Source organism: Oncorhynchus clarkii, chromosome 32, assembly GCF_045791955.1.
Source record: "Oncorhynchus clarkii lewisi isolate Uvic-CL-2024 chromosome 32, UVic_Ocla_1.0, whole genome shotgun sequence".
Classification (NCBI taxonomy): domain Eukaryota; kingdom Metazoa; phylum Chordata; class Actinopteri; order Salmoniformes; family Salmonidae; genus Oncorhynchus; species Oncorhynchus clarkii.
The window spans coordinates 20,914,967-20,941,356 of NC_092178.1; the positions used below are offsets into that span (position 1 = coordinate 20,914,967).

General features: G+C 43.6%; 1 protein-coding gene across 2 annotated transcripts; it reads left to right on the top strand.

Annotated features, from left to right (window-relative positions):
- Positions 1-6,226: 6,226 nt before the first annotated feature.
- On the top strand, positions 6,227-14,730 carry LOC139392259 (cyclin-dependent kinase 5 activator 1-like). Of its 2 annotated transcripts, XM_071140115.1 has the most exons (3): positions 6,227-6,820; positions 7,469-8,668; positions 13,307-14,730. In XM_071140115.1, the coding sequence occupies exons 2-3, from the start codon at positions 7,686-7,688 to the stop codon at positions 13,374-13,376; spliced, it is 1,053 nt and encodes a 350-aa protein (XP_070996216.1). In that variant the 5' UTR covers positions 6,227-6,820; positions 7,469-7,685; the 3' UTR covers positions 13,377-14,730. The 2 variants fall into 2 exon arrangements, with proteins under 2 accessions (XP_070996216.1, XP_070996217.1); XM_071140116.1 differs by lacking the exon at positions 13,307-14,730 and having other exon boundaries at positions 7,469-8,672.
- Positions 14,731-26,390: the final 11,660 nt, after the last annotated feature.

Here is a 26,390-nt window from a genome sequence, read left to right on the forward strand (position 1 = left end):
ATTGCCAACAAAGGGTATATAACAAACTATTGAGATAAACTTTTGTTATTGACCAAATACGTATTTTCCACCATTATTTGCAAAATTCATTAAAAATCCTACAATGTGATTTTCTGGATTTTTTTTTCTCATTTTGTCTGTCATAGTTGAAGTGTACCTATGATGAAAATTACAGGCCTCTCTCATCTTTTTAAGTGGGAGAACTTGCACAATTGGTGGCTGACTAAATACTTTTTTGCCCCACTGTATGTGAGAATGCTATTCATTGACTACAGCGCAGCGTTCATTGCCATAGTGCACTCAAAGCTCACCACTAAGCTAAGGACCCTAGGACGAAACTCTTCCCTCTAGAACTGGATCCTGAACTTCCTTATGGGCCGCCCCCAGGTGGTAACGGTAGATAACAACACATCCGCCACGCTGACCTTCAACACGTGCTCAGCCCCCTCCTGTGCTCCCTGTTCACTCATGACTGCATCGGCCAGGCACAACTCCAACACCATCATTAAGTTTGCAGATGACACAACAGTGGTAGGCATGATCTCAAAACAACTATGAGACAGCCTACAGGGAGGAGGTCAGAGACCTGGCCGTGTGGTGCCAGGACAGCAACTTCACCCTCAACGTGATCAAGACAAAGTAGATGATTGTGGACTACAGGAAAAGGAGGACCGAGCACGCCCCCATTCTCATTGACGGGGCTGTAGTGGAGCAGATTGTGCTTCAAGTTCCTTGGTGTATACATCACCAACAAACTAACATGGTCCAAACACACCAAGAAAATCGTGAAGAGGGCACACTGAAAATGTTTGTCATGTGTCCTCAGATCCTCAAAAGGTTCTACAGCTGCACCATCAAGAGCATGGTTGCATCACTGCCTGGTATGGCAACTGCTCGGCCTCCGACCGCAAAGCACTACAGAGTGCGTAACGGCCAGTAAATCACTGGGGCCAAGCTTCCTGCCATCCAGGACCTCCATACCAGGCGGTGTCAGAGGAAGACCCTAAAAATGGTCAAAGACTCCAGCCACCCTAGTCATGGACTGTTCTCTCTGCTACTGCATGGCAAGCTGTACCGGAGTGCCAAGTCTAGGTCCAAAACAGCCCGAAGCCATAAGACTCATGAACAGCTAATCAAATGGCTACCCAGACTATTTGCATTGCACCCCTACCCCCTTTTACGCTGCTTCTACTCTCTGTTTATTATCTACGCATAGTCACTTTAACTTTAATTGTTTACAGACAGATTATTTCAATTATAATTCACTATCACAATTCCAATGGGTCAAAAGTGTACATACACTAAGTTGACTGTGCCTTTAAACAGCTTGGAAAATACCAGAAAATGATGTCATGGCTTTAGAACCTTCTGATATGCTAATTGTAATCATTTGAGTCAATTGCAGGTGTACCTGCGGATGTATTTCAAGGCCTACCTCCAAAGTCAGTGCCACTTTGCTGGACATCATGGGAAAATCAAAAGAAATCAGCCAAGACCCCAGAATTATTTTTGTAGACCGCTACAAATCTGGTTCATCCTTGGGAGGAATTTCCAAATGCCTGAAGGTACCACGTTCATCTGTACAAGCAATAGCATGCAAGAATAAACACCATGGGACCGCGCTGCCGTCATACCGCTCAGGAAGGAGACGCGTTCTGTCTCCTAGAGATGAACGTACTTTGGTGCGAACAGTGCAAATCAATCCCAGAACAACAGCAAAGGACCTTGGGAAGATGCTGGCGGAAGCAGGTACAAAAGTGTCTATATCCCCAGTAAAATGAGTCATATATTGACATAACCTGAAAGCCCGCTCTCAAGGAAGAAGCAACTGCTCAAAAACCTCCATAGAAAAGCCAGACTAAGGTTTGCAACTGCACATGGGGACAAAGATCGTACTTTTTGGAGAAATGTCCTCTGGTCTGATGAAACAAAAATATAACTTTTTGGACATAATGAATATCGTTATGTTTGGAGGAAAAAGGAGGATGCTTGCAAGCCGAAGAACACCATACCAACCGTGAAGCACAGGGGTGGCAGCATCATGTTGTGGGGGTGCTTTGCTGCAGTAGGGACTGGTGCACTTCACAAAATAGATGGCATCATGAGAGAGGGTAATTATGTGGATATATTGAAGCAACATCAGGAAGTTGAAGCTTGGTCGCAAATGGGTCTTCCAAATGGACAATGACCCCAAGCATACTTCCAAAGTTGTGGCAAAATGGCTTAAGGACAACAAAGTCAAGGTATTGGAGTGGCCATCACAAAGCCGTGACCTCAACCCCATATAAAATTTGTGGGCAGAACTGAAAATCAGAGTGCGAGCAAGGAGGCCTACAAACCTTACTCAGTTACACCAGCTCTGTCAGGAGGAATGGGCCAAAATTCACCCAACTTATTGTGGGAAGCTTCTGGTTACCCGAAACGTTTGACCCAAGTTAAACCATTCTAAAGGCAATGCTACCAAATACTGTCACGACTCCTACCGAAGGTGGCTCCTCTTCCTGTTTGGGCGGCGGTCGTTGTCACAGGTCTACTAGCTGCCACCGATCCCTTTTCCCTGTTCTGTTGGTTTTGTCTTATTGGTTACACCAGTTTCTTGTTTAGGTTTTTAGTTGGGCTATGTAAGCCGGTAAGGCCCGCCTGCTCTTTTTGCGGGCTTATTTTCCTCTGTGTTTATTGTGTGGTAGTGTGTTACATTGTTTTTTCCTCCGCACTAGTTGGGTCCTAGTTTTGGGCCAATCGTTTATGTGCGCCCGGTATTGGCGTGTATGATCTTCTCTGTGCCAGAATAAAAACATTATTCCGTACCTTCTGCCTCCTGCGCCTGACTCCCCACCCACTCCTCCTAGTGCGTCACAAATACTAAATGAGTGTATGTACACTTGTGACCCACTGGGAATGTGATGAAATAAATCAAAGCTGAAATAAATCATTCTCCCAACCATTATTCTGAAATTAATAATTTTGAACAGATTTCCTGAATTAAAATCACTTGGAACTGATTTTCTGGTGTTTTTCTATTATTTTATGTACATGAATAAAAATACAAATATTTATTTGAGGTTTGTTTGCATAGAAACTTGGGGGGGGGGGATATAATCACCTGCGGGCCACCAGTTAGGAACCTTGTGCTAGAGCAGGGGTGTCAAAGTCAAATGGACGGAGGGCCAAATAAAAAAATCAGCTACAAGACGAGGGCCGGACTGTTCGAATGTTCATTGAAAAATTTTTAAATGACGCATATAGTCTAGTGAACCTAATTGAACCTACTGAAAACCTAACAAATATATTACAATATGATCAGATAAATAAAGCAATATTTTCTTATGGCTCTGTCAGTAATCTTTAATTTTCAACAGACACAAAAGACAAATTTCCTTTATATAAATATCCCCATAACATGAACATTAAATGAAAGAAACCGGTATTCAAGGCACCATCAGTAGACTATATTTTCTATTTTAGCAAAAGTGGGCTAAATTTACTTCAAAGAAAAAACAATAATAGCAATTTTCTATCATCCACTCAACTGAAATATTTTTAAAATATAATTGGATTGAAATACAAAAAAATAAAGTGCAAAAATCTATTAATCAAAAACAACACTTTGTTTAAGGAGAAGTAACATGCAGTGAAAACAAATATTAAATTTTAACTTTTAAACTTGAACTGAGTAAAAACTCTAAATATGTGATTGCACAGTAATGTTCACTTGTTTGAGGTTGAGGGTGATACTTGGTGGTGTCCCATCTTTTCCACAAGTTCATCAATGTTCGGGGTAAGGCTCTGAGCTGAAGAAATCCTCAGAATTGAGTGGAGGTGTTCAGCAGTAAGTCGACTTCTGTGTGATGTTTTGTTCAGGTTCATCAAAGAAAACAGTTGTTCACACAGGTATGTGCTGCCAAACATAGACAACGTTTGAGCAGCCTGGATGCGCAGCTGGGGCATTGTGCCGGGGAGGAAACGGGCGAACTCCGCAGCACCCACTGCCGCATATTTTGCCCTCAGTGCATCATTGCATTGGAGGTCAATCAACTCCATTTGGAGGTTTGGTGGTGAGCTTTCCACGTCAACAGCAAATGGGTTACCGAGCAGTTCCAACCTGCTTTTTTTGTGCTTCAAAGTCAGCAAATCGGCGTCGAAAGTCAGCGGCAAGCATACCTATTTTATCAGCCAACTGTGTGCTCGGGAACGCACTGGTAGAGAGCTTCTCTTTCATGGTCTGGCAGCTGGGAAAGTGGCTCAAATTTTCTTTCCGCATCTGCGTCTCCCACAGAGTCAGTTTGGTTTTAAATGCCTTCACTGTACTGTACATATCAGAGATGACACGATCCCGACCCTGCAGCTGCAAGTTTATTGCATTCAGATGACTCGTAATGTCACACAGAAAAGCCATTTCACACAGAAACATTTCGTCTCGGAGTTGTGTTGTGTCTTTCCCTTTGCTGTCCAAGAACAGACAAATCTCCTCACGAAGCTCGAAACATCTTTGAAGCACCTTTCCCTGGCTTAGCCATCGCACCTCTGTGTGATAAGGCAAATCACCATGCTCCGTTTCTAACTCCGTCAGAAATGCCTTGAACTGGCGGTGATTCAAACCTTTGGCTCTGATAAAGTTAACTGTGCGCGTGATGATGCTCATTACATGCTCCATTTTCAAGGCTTTACCGCACAACGCTTCCTGGTGTATGATACAATGATAAGCTGTCAGCTCACCTGTCGCGTTTTCCTCTTGCATCTTTTCCCGTATCTTCGCCACCAGTCCGCTCCTGTGTCCACACATCGCAGGTGCTCCGTCGGTTGTCAAACCCACGAGTTTTTCCCAAGGCAGCTCCATCTCATTTACACATCTTGACACCTCTTCATACAAATCATGCCCCGTAGTTGTGCCATGCATAGGACGTAAAGCCAAAAACTCCTCTGTCACGCTTAGGTTGGAGTCCACTCCGCGGATGAAAATTGACAACTGGGCAATGTCAGAAATGTCGGTGCTCTCATCCACAGCCAAGGAATATGCAATAAAATCTTTTCCCTTTTTCACAAGCTGCTCTTTTAGATTGATGGACAACTGGTCTACTCTCTCGGCAATGGTGTTTCTGCTCAGACTCACATTTAAAAAGAGTTGCCTTTTTTCTGGGCAAACTTCGTCACAAACTTTAATCATGCAGTTTTTGATGAAATCCCCCTCCGTAAATGGCCGGGCTGATTTAGCGATCTCTTCTGCCAAAATAAAACTGGCCTTGACAGCAGCCTGGCCTTGTGATTTGGCTTTTTTGAACAGAGCCTGTCGAGATTTGAGGCCTCGTTTTAATTCCTCTGCCTTTTGTAGCCTTTGTTCCATGTCCATATTCTTGTTTTTGTCCGCGTGTTTCGTTTCATAATGTCGTCTCAGATTATACTCTTTCAGTACCGCCACACTTTCTCCACACAGAAGACACACAGGTTTTCCAGCTACCTTTGTGAACATATACTCCGACTCCCACCTTGTTTGAAACCCCCGGTTCTCAGTATCCACCTTCCGTTTTGCCATTTTTGATGGGTATCTGAAAGTTAATTTTACTGTGATGCTGACGACTGCTGTGCCAATAAATATTGAAATGAAGCAGCCTACTGCTCGGTGCGTCACCTTTGCATTGTGGGAAATGTAGTATTGGTGCGTGTAAAAGATCTGCGGGCTGCCGGCTTGCTGCGGGCCGGTTCTAATAATAAATCAAGATCATCCCAGGGGCCGTAAAAAACCTTCTTGCGGGCCGGATGTGGCCCGCGGGCCTTGACTCTGACATATGTGTGCTAGAGTTTCACCATACTGTAACTATATGTTATAGACCACGGTCACCTACTGGGTATGTGACATGTAATATCTATTGTAGACCATGCCTGCAGGTAGCTTAGCTGGAAAACTATGAGAGACACACTGAAGCCACTTACCCGTTATACCACTCCAAACACATGATAAAACAAGCAAAATATCGTAATCTACAGCCACAGTTTCTAATAATTTACAACATCACTCGAATGCGATAAGGATAGTCTTGTGATCTAGCAATGTAGTGTCGAACAACACATTGCCATCAGTGAGTGAGTGTGTTTGTGCGCGCGTCAGGCAGCTGAGCAGTACACGCACCCCTGCTAGGAGGAGTCAGTAAACGATTTGATTATCCGCCTCGCTCAACTCTGTGCGCTCAGTGGTTTACGGGGACCGATTTGAAGGGTTGACAAGGAGAATCGCTTCCCCGGTACCCTGTCCCTCTTCACCGGGCAGCCTAGAAGCATAGTATGCTATCCCTGTCCCTCCGCTCGTTCCACGTTGAACAGAATAGCCAGAGACGCATAGAGAACTGTCTGGATTTTGAAGGTGAAGGACTTTGTATTTACATAAAGTTCTGTAGGCTATAAATACTGAATATTTGATCGCGAGGATGACTGCGAAGATGGAATTAATCAAAAGGATAGTAAGGTCCGATATCAGAGTGAAAGTTTGCACAGCACTCCCTCTGAGATGGAGACGCGAATGACATAATCATTTATTCACTTTTTCTCATAAAGGAGCGGCCTTTTGGATTTATTGTCTGCAGCTATTACGCGGCGCCGGACACCTGCACCCGACTTGGCTGAGACGGCTTCTACGCGGCTCTCCGCTCAATAACAAATTGTTCAGAAGCGCTTCTTAAACTGAATCGATCATTTCTACTCGTATTTGAACTGTTGTCAATGGTAGGCTACTTCCACACAGGCAGTTCATTTGTTGCGCTTTGTTGTGCAGTTCTGTAAATCACTGAATGCGACGGATAGGCGACAGTGGACATCCGATAATAAATTGGTGAGCACCTCTATTCTCTTCATATTGATTATTATACAACCTCTTTGTAGTTACATGCAGGTATTTTATAAATGTTACATTATCCTGTTCATTATTTTCTGTGTTTGTGGGGATTCATTCATTGTGTGATGTTATTGTCTGAGGTTGGGGTTTGCGGCTTTATGCTCTTGTTATAGTGCGTACTGTGGCATGTTGTTGTAACCTGTCCTAGAATATCATTGTGTTTTGTGAAAAAAATAATAGTTATTGATTTATCCCACTGCAGTAGCCTAGGTTACAATATGTTGCATTTATTCGACAATTATTGCTGCATGTACAGGCTGTCTGAGTCAGTCTAGTGACTAAAGAGACAGGCGCATGAGGAACAGTCCTCACACTAGGCTAGGGAATTAATTGTCTGTACTAGCTCTGGTCCAGGGCGTTAGTTTGCGTTCGTAGATGTTAGTAGAAGAACACGCACTAACGTCCTGGACCAGAGCTTTGTCTTGATATGCATGTGGGAATAATGTAGCGTCGCTGCTTAACGGGATTATTTTTTTTTTTTACATTACATTATTATACGTTATTACAAATGTATTATTTTAAATGTTAAAGTATTACCTTGTTTATTCTCAAAATCATGCGTTTGCCTGTTCTTATGTGTTGCAGATACTGGATGTGTTTGAATAGTGTCAGCATCAACTGAAAAGTAACAAAGCTCAACTAAGCTTTATAAATGTCTTCCTCAGTCATCTCTTCATATCGCTTCTCCGTCCAGTATTCACTGCCTGACTTGTAATAGCTAAAACAGGAGAGAACTGTGCCTCCACCTCGCCCCTGTCCAAATTCAAAGCCAGTGTAATATTCTTTACAGCACTGACTCACAATGGGCACAGTATTATCCCTTTCCCCTGCATTCAGGAAGAACAGCTACTATGACACGCGGCCTGGCTCACTCAACCACTACCCGAGCCTGAGCAGCCGTTCGCTCAACACTCAGAAAGACCGCGCCAGTGGCCTGAAACGGGGACAGTCAATCTTTCTCCCAGCCCTCACCTGGAAACGCCTTGTCGCCTCCACCAAGAAACGAGGGGGCTCTAAGAAATGTCCTGGGGGTCCGGGGTCACTTGGAGACCCCCTCAACAACAACAACATCTACCAGAAGGATCCGGTGTTGCACCTCAACCGCGAGAATGTCAAGAAGTCTCTGTCGTGTGCCAACCTCTCAAGCTACGACGGGCCAACGGGACTGGGTCTGGGGATAGGCTTCGGCCAGGGGCACTACAGCTATGGCATGGGCATGAAGCCCCCGCAGCTGTCCTCTGTCAAGAAGGTGCCCCACCAAGGAACGGCCGCCTCATCCCCAAAGCGCATCATTGTCCAGGCGTCCACCAGTGAACTTCTCCGGTGCCTGGGTGAGTTCCTGTGTGGCCGCTGCTACCGGCTGAAGCACCTCTCCCCTGCGGACCCGGTGCTGTGGCTGCGGGCGGTGGACCGCTCTCTGCTCCTCCAGGGCTGGCAGGATCAGGCCTTCGTGACTCCGGCCAACGTGGTGTTTGTCTACATGCTGTGTCGTGATGTGGTGGATGGAGACCTGGTGGCGTCAGAGCACGAGCTTCAGGCCACACTACTCACCTGTCTCTACCTGTCCTATTCCTACATGGGCAATGAGATATCCTACCCACTGAAACCTTTTCTGGTGGAGGCTGGCAAGGAGGCCTTCTGGGACCGCTGCCTAGCCATCATCGACGCCACCAGCGCCAAGATGTTGCGCATCAACGCCGACCCGCACTTCTTCACCCAGGTGTTCGCTGAGCTGAAGAGTGAAGGGGGCTGCAGCCCACAGGACTACAGCCGCGTGCTGGACCGGTGAGAGGAGGGGTAGTGGGGTACAACCCCCCCAATCCCCATCCCCCTGTCCACCCCCGCCCACCTCTCTGCCAAACATTTCCCACCCGCTCCAGCCACCTACCTCCAAGAATGTAACACAGGGATAAGGGACTGCCCCCCCCTCCATCCCCCCCGTCTAATGGTACATCCCGAGACCCTGCCATTAACCATCAGTGAGCCATCCACATTAAGACAATGGGGAAACTTGTCCCCCTAAGACTAGATCAGAAATTTGCATGTGTCATCAATAGGGTTGAGTGCTTGTGTTGTTAGCACAAGCCCTTTTGTGTTATGTTATACTCACCTGATTTTACTTGAATGGTGGAACCATTTGGTCCACCTGTCCTTCGTGACCCCATTCTCACCTCTTGTGTCTCAGTGAGCTGGGGGAACAGAAACAGAAACAGTCATCTCAGCTGTTCCCCCCTCCAGTCTCTCCCCACTCTCCTCCCTTCCCTCTCCCCACTCTCCCCTCTTTCTCCCCTCTCCACTCTCTCTCCCCTCCTCTTTCTCACCTCTCTTCTCTCCCCTATCTCCTCCCTCCCATTTCCTCTATCTCCTCTCTCCCCTCTCCTCTCTCTCTCCTCCCCTCTCTCCTCTTTCCCCTCTTCCCTCTCCTCTCTCCCGTCTCTTCCCTCACTTCTCCCCTCTCTCTCCTCTCCTATCCCCTCTCCTCTCCTATCCCCTCTCCCCCTCTCTCCTTTCTCCTCTCCCCCTCTCTCCTTCCCCCTCTCTGCCCTATCTCCCCTTCCATCTTCCCTATGCTCTCTCCCCTCTCCTCACTCTCCTCTCTCTCTCTCCTCCCTCCCCTCTCTCCTCTCCCCTCTCCTCGCTTTCCTCCCTCCACTCTCTCTCCTCCCACCTCCCACCTCTACCACAGCCAATAATCCCTGTCTGAATGTGATAGCAACATCCGTTTGCATGGAACAGTTTTTTTGTCAGAAAAAAAGGCATTCACTATTACAACCACATTCACAGCCGGGTCAGACATTCTAAACAGTGATTGGTTGGGTCATAAACCCAAGGGAATGGCATTTCAATAACAACATTTTTACCTAGAAGATCATGGACAGGTCCCATGTTATCTAGGTCCCATGTTGCCAATGTTGTCTAGGTCCCATGTCGTCTTGGTACCATGTCATATAGGTCCCATGTCATCTAGGTCCCATATTATCTAGGTACCATGTCATCTAGGTCCACTTGATTCTGTCTGTCGTGTGCTTGGTCATCAGTAAAACAAAAACAAACAGTGTTTTGCAGGATTCTTTTTTCAACAGAGGGTCATCTGACCTGAGGGAAAAGCTAGAACAGCTACCAATCCATTAAGACCATTCACTCAGTTTACGTCCCAAATGGCACCCTATTTCCTAAATAATGCACTACTTTAGACCAGAGTCCTTTGGACCCTGGTCAAAAGTATTGCACTATATAAGGACTATGGTGCCATTTAGGACAGAGCATAAAAAACATCTGTAGGCTGCAGGGCCGTTTGTGTGTCTCTCTCCAGCTATCATTTAATCTAAGGGTCTCCTGGTGGAAGCAAAATACGACCTTATTTTGCATGTGTGTGTGTGCTTTTGTGTATGTGGGTATGTTATTGGCAGATAGTGAGGTTCATCAGCTGTTTACCCCATCAGTCCTTTGTTCCCTGGCTGTGCCTGTCATCAGGGCACCCGGCCGCTGCTACTGTGGCATTAATGAGACTACACCCTCCCACCTCCTCCTCCACCACTCCTCCAGTCTTACTCTGGCCACATACCCTCCATCCACCTCTGTCCCCCTCTAGGCTACTCTACAGGCCTAGAGGTTCAGTCACTGGCTAATCCAGGCTTGGATTACACACACACACACACACACACACACACACACACACACACACACACACACACACACACACACACACACACACACACACACACACACACACACACACACACACACACTTAAATACCTAGTCTCCTGCGCCGGGAGTCCCCTGAAACAATGTATGAGAGGGAGAGAGGAGGGGTGTAGATATGAGTCTCACATGCCCTGTAAAAGGGTAGAGGTAGCTGAAGGTGGTCCTTAGTCCCAGTGCAAGGCTGGCCTTGAATGGCAAGATGTGTGTAGTTGTGGTTAAATGCTGCTGTTATTGCTGTTAGCCTCGCTGTCTCATTCTACGGATTACATCTGTGTCCCAAATGGCTCCTTATTCTGTTTATAGTGCACTACTTTTGGCCAGGACCCATAGGCCTTGTTGTTCTCCTCTTTATAAAATGTTTTTAATGAAACCTTGGAATTTCTGGTTCACACGTTTTGATCTAAGTCACATGTGCTCTAATGTGTGTTTGTGTCTGTCAGGAATAGACCACAGATGTACCTCAGGGCCAGAGGGCGGGATTTTTTCTGTGTGCAAGCTGTGCTCATAAAAATATATTTATCATGGTTGCCAAGGCATTAAAAAAATCTGATTTGAAATATGAACAGAGAGCGCGAGAGGCTTTGGATCCTCTCATTCCCTTCTGGCCATGGCAGACTGTTAGCCTGCTAATGAACAAAACTACAATAGCTACAATATGAAAACGAGGTGTGTAGAATGTAGAAACACACCTAAGGTGAGACATGGGAATTGTCCCAAATGGCCCAGAGCGCTCATAAGACCCATAGGCCCCTGGTCTATTAGTGCACTATGTAGGGAATAGGGCGCTATTTTGGGATGCACCCATACAGTAGGATCACAAAGATAGTTACTCCCGGTATGAGAGGGTGAGGACGTTCTTCTATCGCCTTCTATGCAGACAGGTCTTGCTGCCAAACCAATTGTATTTCTGTTGATGCTAAAGCAACATAACAGCCTCTCAGTCTCTCTTCACTCTGATTCTGGATGAGAGTGCTATAGGTTGCAATGGGTTGCTATGGGTTTGTTGAACCAAGGCAACTGGTCTACTGTCCTAGACCTAGAAGACATGTTTCAGGATCTGGAACCTCGGCGCTCAATGCTCCTCTTTCGCCCAGACGGGTGGTGGGTGGCATTCAGGAACAGTATATGGCAGTACTGTGCTGTGCCACCCTAACCGTCCCCTCCCCCTCCCCCATGCCAGGCAAAATACATTTACACACTTATGTTATGTGGGCTGAGCATACTGTACTGGAATACCCCCTCACACACACCTATCTATGGATTTACACTCCACTCTCTGACTGACAAACCCTCACGCTAGATCCGCCCCTTGACACGTGCATACAGTACGTACACACACACTCAAGCAGACACACACACCGTGGTAATCCACGATTAATCCTCCCATCCAATCAAATAGAGCAAGGGGGAATAAGTAAATGCCAAAAGGTTCAACATCTGAGAGAGATTTGGTCTTGCACTTCCATCCTTCCCTCTGCGTTGGCCCTCCGCTCAGCCTTCCAATTCATGACACACTCCTTATAACAACTTGGAGGTCCCCCAAGACCAATGGACAAACCTCATGTTCACTCCTTCAGCTCAGACCGAGGTTTATTGGTGTTGGAGGCAGTCCAGTCCAGTGGTTCCTGCCTGCCTGCCCAGGGGCCTTGTATTTCTATCTAAGAAGTGGGAGACTAGAGCTGGGCGAGGTTGGCAAGGATGTCTCATTGCTGGGGACCACCGTCTCTGTTTCAGGAACCTTGGTCGACGGCCATCTTGGAAGACGGCCGGTCACTCCAATTGTTGTGGACGATGTTGTGCATTCAGTATGACACTGGCCACTGTCCAGCACTCAAGGCCTCTAGTGTGTTGACAGCAATGAACCCTATCCCCCTCCTCTTACCCGCTCCTCCTTTCTCCTCCTCTCCCTGATCCCCGTCTGGCTTTCCACACACTCAGCTGTTGTTCCCCCGCCTGTTGCCATTTGATTGGATGTTCAACCACATTGTGGAGAGAGGAGCAGATAGAATGGTGGTGTTTGTTGGCCAACAGTCAGTCACAGACACAGCCTTAGTAATGGGGCTCTATGGCCTCTATCTATACCGTGTGTTGTATGCTATCCTGTCTATAGGGGTGATAGGGATTGCACGTGGGTCATAGTATTGGGAGGATTTTGCTTACACCAGGAGTCTCCTAGTCAAGTCCTGTTCTCCTCTTATGTTATATTATTGCATCTTTCAGGGAAATCGTAAAATGTTGCATGTCTATGTGTGTGACCTTTTAGGCATCATAACGTTAAAACGTGTACACGCTACATGTAAGTTGGCAGTTTTGTTGGAAATCTTCATTCCATTGATGTCAGTGGGAGATAGGCATGAAGATTTCAGTTATGTGTATGGATCTCAAGTTAAGATGTGGCCCATACAGGTTACAGCTATGGGACTACGCTGTAGTCCATGTGAACAAGAGTATTTCTTACTGTAAAGTACATGTAGTCCATGGAGATATAGAGAGAGACATAGGCCCTGCAGATGGTATATTTATTATTAGCATGTTATTGTAATGTGACATCCATCAACCTTGAGTCCACCCTCACCTTCACCTTAAGCAGATTACCCCTTTATCTCTTTACCTCCACCCACCCAAACAAAACCTTGAGCTGGATCCCTGTTTATCCAATCGTATGCCTATACCAGACCTGTTTCTCTGTTTCCAACCAATCATATGCTACTCAACAGGAACTGTGACTCTACCTGTCCAATCAAACACCTCAGCAGAACCCTGGAACTCGGTTTGACTGTTGGATGAAACTACTGATTGGCCGACAGAATATTCTTTGCAACCCCATTGGTCAAGAGATTCTCCTTCACTACAAATGGACTAAATATGGAGAGTCAACCAGGAATAAAACAAAAGACTGTTGGACCCTATTCTATGAACTACATGGGTAGGACTCAAGCAAAGACTATTGCACCTCAACCATCCAGGATATTTCAAATGGATCTCAGGCCCTAGTTTGGCATAGTGGGAGACTGTGGTTTGGCGGGAATATCAGGCGAAAGCTGTTTAAGTCACCATTGCTCTGTGAGTTCTGGTGAACTTGTTTTCTCAGTGTGTTTTTCTGCTGTGTTGGAGTAGAATTTCAATGGCACACCTATAACAGTCTAAGTGCAGACTTAAAGGGATAGTTAAAATGACAAAATTACATATTGGTTTGAAATATCCCTTTAAAAGAAGTAGAAAATTGTGCAGCTTAAATATGTTGCTGTGTGACAAAATAAACTGACGACAGGAAAAACAAAAAAAATAGGTCATATCTTGATACTGTGGTGGTGAGCATGCCAGATAGACTAGCATTTTTCTGTTTTGTTTTACGTTTGCTTTTTTGTTTTGATTAGCTTTTGTTTTAATGCCGTAAATGTGTTTTCAATTAAATGTTATTTCCTTAACTTAAAAAATGTAATCAGTTCATCCCTAGTCGTGGGAGAAGATCTGATGTCAAACAGTATTAGTATGTAATTCAAGGGGTAATTCAAGTCATGATGACTGTTATGATTATAACTGCACATTTGAAGTGTTATTGTCATTGTGGATGTTATGTTATTGAATGACAGAGATAGAGAATCTACAGTACCTGTATTCTCATTTTATTTTGATGTTTGTCTTTAACATCTCGAAGAATGTGAAATCACGTAAACAATGATAACATAGTTTCTCCCATTTCTCCACCGCTATGTCTTAGTGTTCAAAGATGTCAACACTGCGATTTCAGACACAGCTTTTGACACAACACTGTTCAGACACGGCAGATCTGGTGGTATAATTGGCATCATTGTGATGGGTGGTGGGTCAGGAGGCTGGGTACGTAGGGTCGCATCCCAAATGGTACCCTATTCCCTATATAGTGCACTACTTTTAACCAGAGCCCTATAGACTATATAGGGAATAGTGTAATATTTGGGACACACCCCTAGCTTTCTGTTAGAAGGAAGTGTTTCAGGTTGTGCTTGTCTCACTTCCTCTGAGGATGTTGTGAAATGGGCGGATGATTGATTTTCACGAAAACATCAACATAATTTTGTAATGGCTGCTGTGTGTATAGCAAATGCATAATCAATGGAATCAATGGCGAGGCCTCATCAATGCGGCAAAAGACGGTGAATTGTTGTAGTGTCATTGTAGTGGTCAGATCACAGACAGGCGTCCCCACACAAGCACCTCCGGTCCTTACCCTCATTGTAGCTATGTCTTAACCCACAGCACTGCATATAATTGAGGTCTCTGCTTCTTTTCAAGGCTACATAGCACTCCTATTTATATGAAAGGAAAATACTTAAACAAAATACTGAACAAAGCATCAATAAAGAACTGTCTGAATGATCAGTGCTTTGATTTAGACACTTACCTGTTGCCAACCCTCTCATAAGACCTGTACCCTAGTCTCCTCTCACCGTTGCTGCCAACTCAACCCTTACCCCAGGTTTCCATGGTTACCTGGCACTGACTGACAATGTCATTGTGATAAAACTCAGTTGAAATGGAGAGACCAGAGTTACTTTTATAAAGCCACCTCATATGTGTGTACAGATGTAGGATCTTACTTTGATCACCCTAGTGTGGGGACTTAACCGCCATGCAGGACATTTAAAACTTGTAGTGTATTTGAGGTTTAAAAAGGCTTCTGAAGTTTGTAATTTACACTTTGAAATTTCAGACCGAATTTCTTCCCTTTTGAAAAATGTATCAACCCTTACAAAATGTCCATTAATTATAATCCACATAATAATCCACATTTCCTGTTGCTGCAGGATTATTTTCCTGTTGTAGCAAACTGGCTCAAATTAAGATCCTACATCTGTATGCAACTCGATGTGTCTAATATTGTTGTTGGGGAACACTTGAAGATGAAAACAATGTGACTTTGTTTTTCATGTTAAAATGCAATTTTGTTTCCTTTTTTCATTACGATGTTGATGATTATTACTATTATTATTCAATAAAGTATTGAGGTGAAATTCCTCTCCTGTGGTGTTAACGTTATTTGGGTGATGGCTTAAGAGCTTTATATTGTATGCTCTCTCTCTCTGTGTCACACACACTCACTCACTCACTCACTCACTCACTCACTCACTCACTCACTCACTCACTCACTCACTCACTCACTCACACCATCTATCCATGCACACACACACCCTCCTCCGGTATTTGCAAGGCCCACAAGCTACCATTGTATTCTCCCAGTGCATATGGTATACTCTGCCTGTCTGGGCCCAGCAACGCAGCACCTGGCTGGCCGACAGTAAAATAGCATAATGTATGTCACCCACAATAGCCTGGCTGTGCAGATAGCACATTGGGTTTTAGTTAGTGGGCTGATCTGTGCTCTCTATTGGAGCATGTCGCTGTAGTCAATCAATTTCCCACTGGTGTGATCCACAAGAGGGACTGGTCTCTCAGCTCACAGGTGGGTGTGGGTGGCATGCTGGGTCTATGTATCTAAGAAAACAGCAACCCCGGGATTCAATCAGAGGAGAGTTCTCGCACTACCACAAGCCATCATGGTAAACCCTGCAGATGTCGGTTCAAGCAGAAATGACCTTCTCTACAATGCACCTTTGATTGAGTCCCAGCCTTGGTCAGGATGTGTCTGCAGCATGCTGTGTTATGTACTAGCCTGGCTGTTTGCACTAGCCTGGCTGTTGCAGCATGCTGTGTTATGCACTAGCCTGGCTGCTTGCACTAGCCTGGCCTGGCTGCTTGCACTAGCCTGGCTGCTTGCACTAGCCTGGCTGCTTGCACTAGCCTGGCCTGGCTGCTTGCACTAGCCTGGCTGCTTGCACTAGCCTGGCTGCTTGCACTAGCCTGGCTGTTTGCACTAGCCTGGCTGTTGCAGCATGCTGTGTTATGCACTAGCCTGGCTGCTTGCACTAGCCTGGCCTGGCTGCTTGCACTAGCCTGGCTGCTTGCACTAGCCTGGCTGCTTGCACTAGCCTGGCTGCTTGCACTAGCCTGGCTGCTTGCACTAGCCTGGCTGCTTGTACTAGCCTGGCTGTTTGCACTAGCCTGGCTGCTGCAGCATGCTGTGTTATGTACTAGCCTGGCTGTTTGCACTAGCCTGGCTGTTGCAGCATGCTGTGTTATGTACTAGCCTGGCTGCTTGCACTAGCCTGGCTGTTGCAAATTGCTGTGTTATGCACTAGCCTGGCTGCTTGCACTAGCCTAGCTGTTGCAGCATGCTGTGTTATGCACTAGCCTGGCTGCTTGCACTAGCCTGGCTGTTGCAGCATGCTGTGTTATGTACTAGCCTGGCTGTTTGCACTAGCCTGGCTGTTGCAGCATGCTGTGTTATGTACTAGCCTGGCTGCTTACACTAGCCTGGCTGTTGCAGCATGCTGTGTTAGGCACTAGCCTGGCTGCTTGCACTAGCCTGGCTTGCAAGCCTGGCTGCTTGCACTAGCCTGGCTGCTTGCACTAGCCTGGCTGCTTGCACTAGCCTGGCTGCTTGCACTAGCCTGGCTGCTTGCACTAGCCTGGCTGTTGCAGCATGCTGTGTTATGTACTAGCCTGTCTGTTTGCAGGATGTGTGTGTGTGTGCATGTGTGTGTTTATGAGAGGGAGATGTAGAGAGCACAACAGGTTGTACGTGTAGTTTGAGTACTAGCTAGCAAGCACTGGACAGTGGGTCTACCTCAGGCCACCTCTGGCTGCCTGTCACTATATATTATGGTGATACAGAGTACCCCTGTAGAGGGACTGGATACAAACACTGATGTGCCCTTGTTGTCTTCTTGCTGGTTAGCTTAAGTCTATGCATAAACAATTAAAATCCCTGCAACAAAGCAAACACATAGATATGCTTTAAAACAACACAGTAAAGCACATTATCCATGACACGGACACACACTCTCTCTCTCTCTCTCTCTCTCTCTCTCTCTCTCTCTTCTGACAGGAACAGAGTACTTGGCAATGCTGAGTAAAAGAAAAACACAACAATGAAACTAGTAACTAGAGGATTTAGGGTGTTTCATTTTGAATAGACATTACATCCTCCTATAACGTTCATAGAACTAAATTAAAATAACTTTTCGGCAGTGAAGGCAGCTTACTTATTTTGGTAGAGTATTGTATTTGACAATTCATTTTAAATGGCCATTCATGATCTGGGCACAATGCTTAGAGCAGGGTGAAGCCATATGGTATTAGGGATGGGGCCGGGTTAGTGACCGTGTCCAGGGACCCTGCTCTTGGTCACTGGGGGCACAGAGGTTACCGAAGCCAGCCCAGGACACAAGGATGGAGGGAGGGAGGGATAGAACAAGATGGAGAAGAGAGGGGGGTCAAAAGGAGTGGATGCAGATGGTTGATCTAGACTGTTGGTCCGGCCCTCTCCCTCGTCTGTCGAAGACACAAATCACCCTGCTCACTTGCTTCCTCCCATCTCTCCCTCCCTCTTCCCTCCATCACTCCTTCCCTCCCTCCCATCTCTCTCTCCCTATTTCCCTCCTTCCCAGTATTGTGGTCCTTTGTGCCTCTGTGAGAGCCTCTACTGCTGTTCTCAGTCTTTTATCGGTCCTCTGCTATTAGTTCCCTATGGGGACAGCCGAAGAACCCTTTGGAACCGTTTTTTTCTAAGAGTGTAGCAGCATTTCATAGAAGGGTGTGTCCCAAATACCAACCTATTGCCTTTATATTGAACTACTTTGACCAGGGCCCTTACGGTTCTGATCACAAGTAGTGCACTTTTAAGGGAATAGGGTGCCATTTGAGACTCAACCACAGGCTGTGCTCTGCCTCTCCAGAAGTGATTACCATTGGTAATTGATATTTTTGACTGGTATACAATAATCCACATAGGTTACACAGCACTTTAAAGAGTAGCTTTGTCAATTTAGAATGTTTAAAGTCAACCTAAATTGCTCTCATCTTAATACATAATAATGCATAATAGGATATACCATAGCTTGAATTAATATCATATAATTTACTCTAGGAAGATCATGTCCAAGTCTAACTCAAACCATATAGTCAGAATTAAGGAAATAGTCTAATTATACTATGGGGAGTCTCTAACTAAAAACATAAATATTGGGTCAGTTTCTACAGTGCATTGGTTTGTAGATCACAGTACAGTTCATACTTAAAGCATCAATATGGGGTCAGTTTCTTTCTACAGAACATTGGTTTAAATAGATCATGGTACAGTTGGGACCTTGAAAAGAGGCCACCTGCTGGCCTGGCAGCCTCCAACTGGGAGAACAGATGGTTGGTGAGGTAGTAGCTGTACCAAGTTCCAGAGCCATGTTGCACCCAAAAGGCATCGAGCCTAGGTCAGTGCCAGGGGCAACACCAGTCCAGAAGAGCCCAAGGGAACACCAGAAGACACATGGGCCCTGGCCAAAAGTAGTGCACTAACTAGGGAATAGGGTTCCATTTAGGACACATTCAATGAACACAAAGTACAGCAGAACTGAGATTTGTTATCTTTTCATAAAACAACTGGTTGCAGTAAAGAGCCAACCTGGATACTAAGGAGATCCTGAGGGAAATCGACGAGTACCAACAGCTTTACGCTATGGAGGAACAACATAGTCCATCGTGGAAAGATCCGACTACCTCACAAAACAACTTTAAACCCGACAAAAAAAAGAAAAACAGATTAATCTACAGACATGGATGATTTTACTTGCCATTGAAGTAGAGGCTAGTGCTCTGGCTGGAATCCATGCAACACTGGAAAGGTTGTGTGAGGAGGTAGCAGGGCTGAGGGGGAGTTTGGAGTTTAACCAGAGTTAAATTCTCACGCTCCAATGAGAGAACAAGGCACCCACAGCCAAGGTAAAAATCCACGATTCCAACATGGATTGTCTACTCAGGGAAAACAGGGTGCAGAAGGAGTCGCTACTAGACATACAAAGTCATAGCATGCGTGAAAATCTATTTTTATCTGGGATTCCTGAGGACGCATCCAATAATCCAGAGGGCGCGATCAGATAATTCATGCAATCCGCCTTGAAACTTCCTATAGAGACTGTAAACAAGTACACAGACTTCCACCGAGTACACAGACTTGGAGCTCGGAGCGACAAGACCAAGTGTCCCTGACCGATCATTGCAAAATTTGAACACTACCAACAAAAGGAGCTGATCAAAAGCAGGGGAAGGGAGCTTAAAGGGACCAAATTCGGTCTCAATGACCAATTTCCAAGGGAGATGAACTAACTTCGTAAGAGACTGTATCCGGTACAAAGGCAACAGAGGGAGAAGGGTAAGCGTGCCTTTCTCATTGTGGACAAACTCTTTATAGATGGACAGCTATTCCGAGACAGCTCCATAACACCATGGCTGTACTAAATTCTACAGGGACTTTAGGTTACGAAAAAAAGAAAGTATGGGAACTGTAAAAATATCTGAACACTATGAAGTGGATATAAACACGCAAGTACTCAATTACATGCTCGCTTACACATACGGACTTATACATACTCACACACACCTGATCTCACTCTCTTCTCTCACTCTCCCCTTCTCTCTTTTCTTTTCTCTTCTCTCACTCTCTCTATTGTCGAGAAATGTTTTATAATTTAATATGTTTCTTGTTTGTCTATCTTTATTATGTATTTGTCTACAAATACTGTACTGTAGTGAAGCCGTCTCTAGAGTAATGTAAGGTCGCTTTCATGATCATGTGAAACGTCAATTGCTGTGGAAAACTGGGATACGTTTTTCAATGACCTTAAAGGTAATTATGATGCAACTATTATGTTGATATGATATGGATTACAATTATGATCATGAATATTAAGGCTATAAGCACTACATGTTACACACAGACACTCAACCATGCAAATTGGCAGAGTTATTATTTATTTGGAGAGCATACATTGTAGTCTTACTCTTATTTAGACATCGTACACACTCTCACTAAATCACATCCAATATCATACACATCAACCTACTCAGATTTACTACACACATAATATCTTGTATCAATTTTTCTAACATCTGTGGCATTGGCTCACAGGCAAACAGGCAAGGGAATAAAACAAATATTGCTAGAACCTATTTCTTGAATTCTAAATATCAGACATTTGAAAGCTCTAATTGTGACCGTCATAATATCTCCGATGGCAGCAACTTTACAAGCACTAATGATGGTCAATTTAGACTGAGAATAGTATCTAGTTATATAAGTATACCCAGTTATAATTGTAACAGTTTAGCAGATTATAAAAAAAGAAGATCAGTCTTTACGTGGCTGAAAGAAAAGGAATATAACATATACTGTTTACAGGAAACTCACTCTACATCCTTAGATGAAGTTGCGTGAATGGGGTGGTGAAATAGTTTTCTGTCATGGACAAAGGAACTCAAAGGGTGTGATGATATTAATTAACAAAAATGTCGATCTGAATGTGCAAATAGTCAGGAATCATTCTCAAGGAAGGTGGATATTTTTGAATATGAAAGTGGACGAAAAAGAGATTTGGCTCATTAATCTATGTGGTCCAAATCAGGATGATCCATACTTCTTCGAAAACATTTATACCGATTTATTGACAATGATCATATCATTATGTTAGGAGACTAAAACACAGTGTTAAGTACCTCAATGGACCGTAAAGGTCATCACTCTACAAACTATCATCACCGTGCCCTCAAGGAAATCACAAATATTATGGACACATTAGAAATAGTGGATATTTGGAGACTATAAAACCCCGACCTAGTGAGATATACATGGAGGAGACTTAATCAACATATTCGTCTTGACTACTTTCCTGTCTCTTTCTCTCTTGCATCAAAGGTTAAAAAAAGTTTTAATAGGAGACAGAATGCGATCGGATCACCATCTAATTGTCATTCACATAACTCTTATAGTTTTCCCATGTGGACATTGGAAATGTAATCAAAGTTTACAGTTTACTGTCTTTTTAACTAAGACAAAATAATTGATAACTGCATTTTTAGGTATAATATAGGTTCAGCGCATCCCCGTATTGTTTTGGATACCTTTAAATGTAAAATGTTGGTAACTTTTCTGTACTCTCTGGACTAAAACCTAATTATGATAAATGTACAATATTACGTATTGGATCTTTAAAAAATACAACTTTTACATTACTCTGTGGTTTACCTATAAAATGGGCTGATGGTGAAGTAGACATTCTTGGTATTCATGTCACAAAATATATGAATAAGCTCTCCATATTGAATTTCAATAGAAAAAATAGACAAGATCCTGCAACCATGGAGAGGTAAATACCTGTCTATTTATGGAAAAATTGCCCTGATTAACTCCTTAGTCAGATCTCAGTTTACTCACTTACTTATGGCGCTGCCTACTCCTGATGATTCGTTTTTCAAATCACATGAGCAAAAAATATATAGCTTTATCTGGGACGCTAAACCAGACAAAATAAAGTGATCCTATCTATATAATGAATATGAATTGTGTGGGTTGAGATTATTATAAATAAAAAAGCACTAATCCTCTCGCTAAAAGCTTCAATTATTAAAATGTTTTACTTGAACCCTAAATGGTTCTAAAGTAGATTACTAAGAAAAACTCATCCATTGTTTAAAAATTGCCTTTTGCCTTTGTGCAGATCGCCATGTCTCATTTTCGATTAATTGAAAATGATACTTTTTTCAAAGTATCTCTCTTTTTCAAACAAGCATTGCAGAGCTGGCTACAATTTCAATTTCATCCCCCTGAAAAGATAGAACCAATATTCTAACAAATATTATGGTGAACTCAAATGTGCTGGTTGATAAAATGCCTGTATTTATGGGAAAGATATTTTAAAATGGTATTTTGTTCTTAAATGATATTCTAAATTGGAATGGTCGAGTTATGTCCTTCATTGAGTTATCAGAATTGTATGGGAAGGTCTGCTCAATCCAAGAGTACAACTAATTGATTATAGCATTACCCCAAAAATGGAGGAGGCAGGTGGCAGTGGTAGGAGGTAGGGGACTAGTCTGTCTGCCCAATATAAAGGATCAAAACTGGTGGAGGAATATAAATAGCATAACTAAGTAATACCAGTTTCATTTGAGTACCAGGATGTTGACAACTGTGCCATACAGATTTTAAAATAGCTGGGAAGATATTTTTGATGTACCGATTCCATGGTACAGGGTGTATGAGTTGAAATATAAAACAACGCGAGATTCAAGACTTTGTGCTTTTACGCTAAAATTATTATATAGAATTCTTGTCACCAACAAAATGTTGAATGTTTGGGGCATAAAATCATCGAAGCTCTGCAGATTTTGTTGTGAGGATACAGAATCATTAGACCATTAATTTTGGTATTGCCATCAGGTAGCCTGTTTCTGGTCTCAGGTTCAGGAATGGCTGAAAATGCATAGCATTGATCTAAAATTGACCCTAGAAATTGTACTGTTAGGAGATCTGGAGAGACCGGGTTAGTCAATTACTAATACTGTTAGTAAACGTATTTATCTTCAACTCACAATATGTGGATTCTATTAGATTAGATAGATTGAAATTGTACATTAAACATCACAGCATAGTTGAAAGATATATGTTGCATAGAAATCCAAAGAGGGTGACCTTTAGAGATAGGTGGGATGGGCTGAGGGAAGCTGAGGGTTGGGATGTGGAATTGGAGACAAGTGGGAGTGGAGTTGCTGTGCAGGAGATAGAATGATGGTCAAAGATCAAAGTAATAAAAAAATAAAGTCTAAATAAAATATAATACAAATAAGTTTGAATGACACTGAGGGGCAGTATTTTTACAGCTAATGCAGGTTTGCCTGAGGCTGATGCCGTGCAGGTGTTTGTACACATGCATATACACACACTCTTATTCCAATAAACGCATACAAGAACACACACATACATGTAATAGTGCCAGACATGCACACAAACATATACAGTTGGCATTGCTGTTATGATTTTAGTTGTCCTTGATGTCCTTTGTTTTTTGTTTTGTTGTTTTGTTGTTTTTATTATTTTATTTTTTGCATTGTTCTTTGTAGTTTTCTTCTGTCTTTTCCTTTTTTCTCTTTAATTCATTCTCTTGGTTGTTGGTGCATTTGGGGGTTCTTGGGTGTGGGGGTTCATTCTCTTGGTTGTTGTTGCTTTTGGGGGTTCTTGGGGGTGGGGAATGGAATTAATTGTATTTTTTATTTGTATTTTTCTTCTTGGGGGGGGGACTGAGGGAATGGTCTTGAATGGTTGAGGGACAGCTATTGGGGAACTGTGGGGGGGGATCTTGGAGGGTTCAGTTTACGTTTTTTGGCCTGGTGGGAGATCTGTCAATGTACCCTTGAGCAGGGTGTTGCCCCGGGATGCTTCTGTGTGTCACTCTGAATGGGAGTCTGTTGGATGACTGGTATGGTGTATATATATATATACACCATACCACCATATATACACAAAAAATATATACAAAAAAAAAATATATATATATATATATATATATATATATATATTTTTTTTTTAAAGAACAGCAGAACTCCAAGAAGTCACATGGGTCCTGAACATACTGGTAAGTGTCTGAGAATATCACCCTCTCTCATACAGACTGGACTCTCTCATACAATCACATGCCTTGCAATTGACTAGCGTCCTGTCCAGCAAGCTGCCTTGAGCTACAGAAACAGGAGATAGGCTCCTGCCCTATGGGCCTTTCTGGCTTGGACAAGGCTTACTTACATACAATCACATAGTACAAATATTCATTATCATTATACAACATTAAAATAGTATCAGAGTTCTCAGTGTAGGCGACAGGTTTGGTCTGTTAAACGTTTCCTAATTAGTTGTTATTACCACTGATGGCATGTTGATTCAGCTCAACCAAGCAGAAAGCAATCTCCAACTCATATTAAAGTAATCTTTCCCATGTGACCTTCCTCTGCTCAGCCTAAAGGGGAGACATACAAGATATGTCCCAAATTGCACCCTATTCCCTATATAGTGGCATAGGGCTCTGGTCAAAAGTAGTGCATTATGTAGGGGAATAGGGTGCCATTTGGCACTCAGGATTAGAAAACCTGCAGTGCTTACCAAACCGGTGGCGGAGGCCTAGCCTGAGAGGATTTAGGAGAATAAAAACCTGCATGGTAGACTACAGTAGCTGCTCCTGGACCATGTTATATAATCCCAAATGGCACCCTATTTCCTATGTAGTGCACTACTTTTGATCAGTGGGGGGCTCTGGTCAAACGTAGTGCACTACATAGGGAATAGGATGTCATTTGGGACACAGCGGTATTATATTCCCATTGACAAATCCTCCCCAACTGATTAACAAACTGTGGTGGGTTCTAATCTCTAAGTAGAGATAGAACCAGGTGCCAGATCCGTCCCGAATGGTACCCTATCACCTATTTAGTGCACTACTTTTGATCAAGGACCACATGGTTCTGGTCAAAATTTGTGCACTATATAGGGAATAGGGTACGATGTGGGACGGATCCTTTTCAGTAATGGAATTTAATTGAACACCCCCTCTAGAGATAATGCATTAACAATGACCAATCCCAATAGATTAGTTTAGAATAAGACTTTGGATCCAATTAGTTGATAATACACTGAAGTACAATAGCCTAACTGTAACATTAACCAATGGGCCGGATTGCATCATCATCATCATCATCACAAAACAAACAGAACAGGATTTAGAAAATGCCTTCTTCAGACTAGTTGAGTATCTGGAGCATCAGCGTTTGTTGGTTTGATTACAGGCTCAAAATTGCCAGAAACAAATAACTTTCTTCTGAAACTCATCAGTCTATTCTTGTTCTGAGAAATGAAGGCTATTCCATTCAAGAAATTTCCAAAGCTTTGTACTACTCCCCTCACAGAACAGCGCAAACTGGCTCTAACCAGAATAGAAATAGGAGTGGGAGGCCAAAGTGCACAACTGAGCAATGTTACAAGTACATTAGAGTGTCTAGTTTAAGAAAAAGACGCCTCACAAGTCCTCAACTGGCAGCTTCATTAAATAGCACATGCCAAACCCCAGTCTCAACGTCAACAGTGAAAGGACGACTCCGGGATGCTGGCCTTCTAGGCAGAGTTGCAAAGAGAATGCCATATCTCAGACTGGCCAATAAAGAGAAAATATTAAGAAGAGCACTGGACAGCATCCCGGAGTCGCCTCTTCACTGTTGACATTGAGACTGGTGTTTTGCAGGTACTATTTAATGAAGCTGCCAGTTGAGGACTTGTGAGGAGTCTGTTTCTCAAACTAGACACTCCAATGTACTTGTCCTCTTGCTCAGTTGTGCACCGGGGCCTCCCACTCCTATTTCTATTCTGGTTAGAGTCAGTTTGCGCTGTTCTGTGAAGGGAGTAGTACACAGCGCTGTACCATGTCTTCAGTTTCTTGGCAATTTCTCACATGGAATACCCTTCATTTCTTAAAACAAGAATAGACTGATGAGTTCCAGAAGAAAGTTATTTGTTTCTGGCCATTTTGAGCCTGTAATCGAACCTACAAATGCTGATGCTCCAGATACTCAACTAGTCTGAAGAAGGCCAGTTTTCAGCTGTGCTAACATACTTGCAAAAGGGTTTTCTAATGATCAATTAACCTTTTAAAATGATAAACTTGGATTAACTAACACAACGTGCCATTGGAACACAGGAGTGATGGTCGCTGATAACGGGCCAATGTACGGCTATGCAGATATTCCATAAAAATCTGCCGTTTTCAGCTACAAAAGTCATTTACAACATTAACAATGTCTACACTGTACTTCTGATCAATTTGTTGTTATTTTAATGGACAAAACATGTGGCTTTTTTTTCTCAAAAACAAGGACATTTCTAAGTGACCCCAA

What these genes read in the sequence shown, in the direction of transcription:
- LOC139392259 (XM_071140115.1), top strand. Translation starts at nt 7,686, where the DNA reads ATGGGCACAGTATTATCCCTTTCCCCTGCATTCAGGAAGAACAGCTAC. An exon ending in TACAGCCGCGTGCTGGACCG is followed by an intron (nt 8,669 to 13,306) that starts GTGAGAGGAGGG and finishes GCTACTCAACAG; the next exon opens with GAACTGTGACTCTACCTGTC.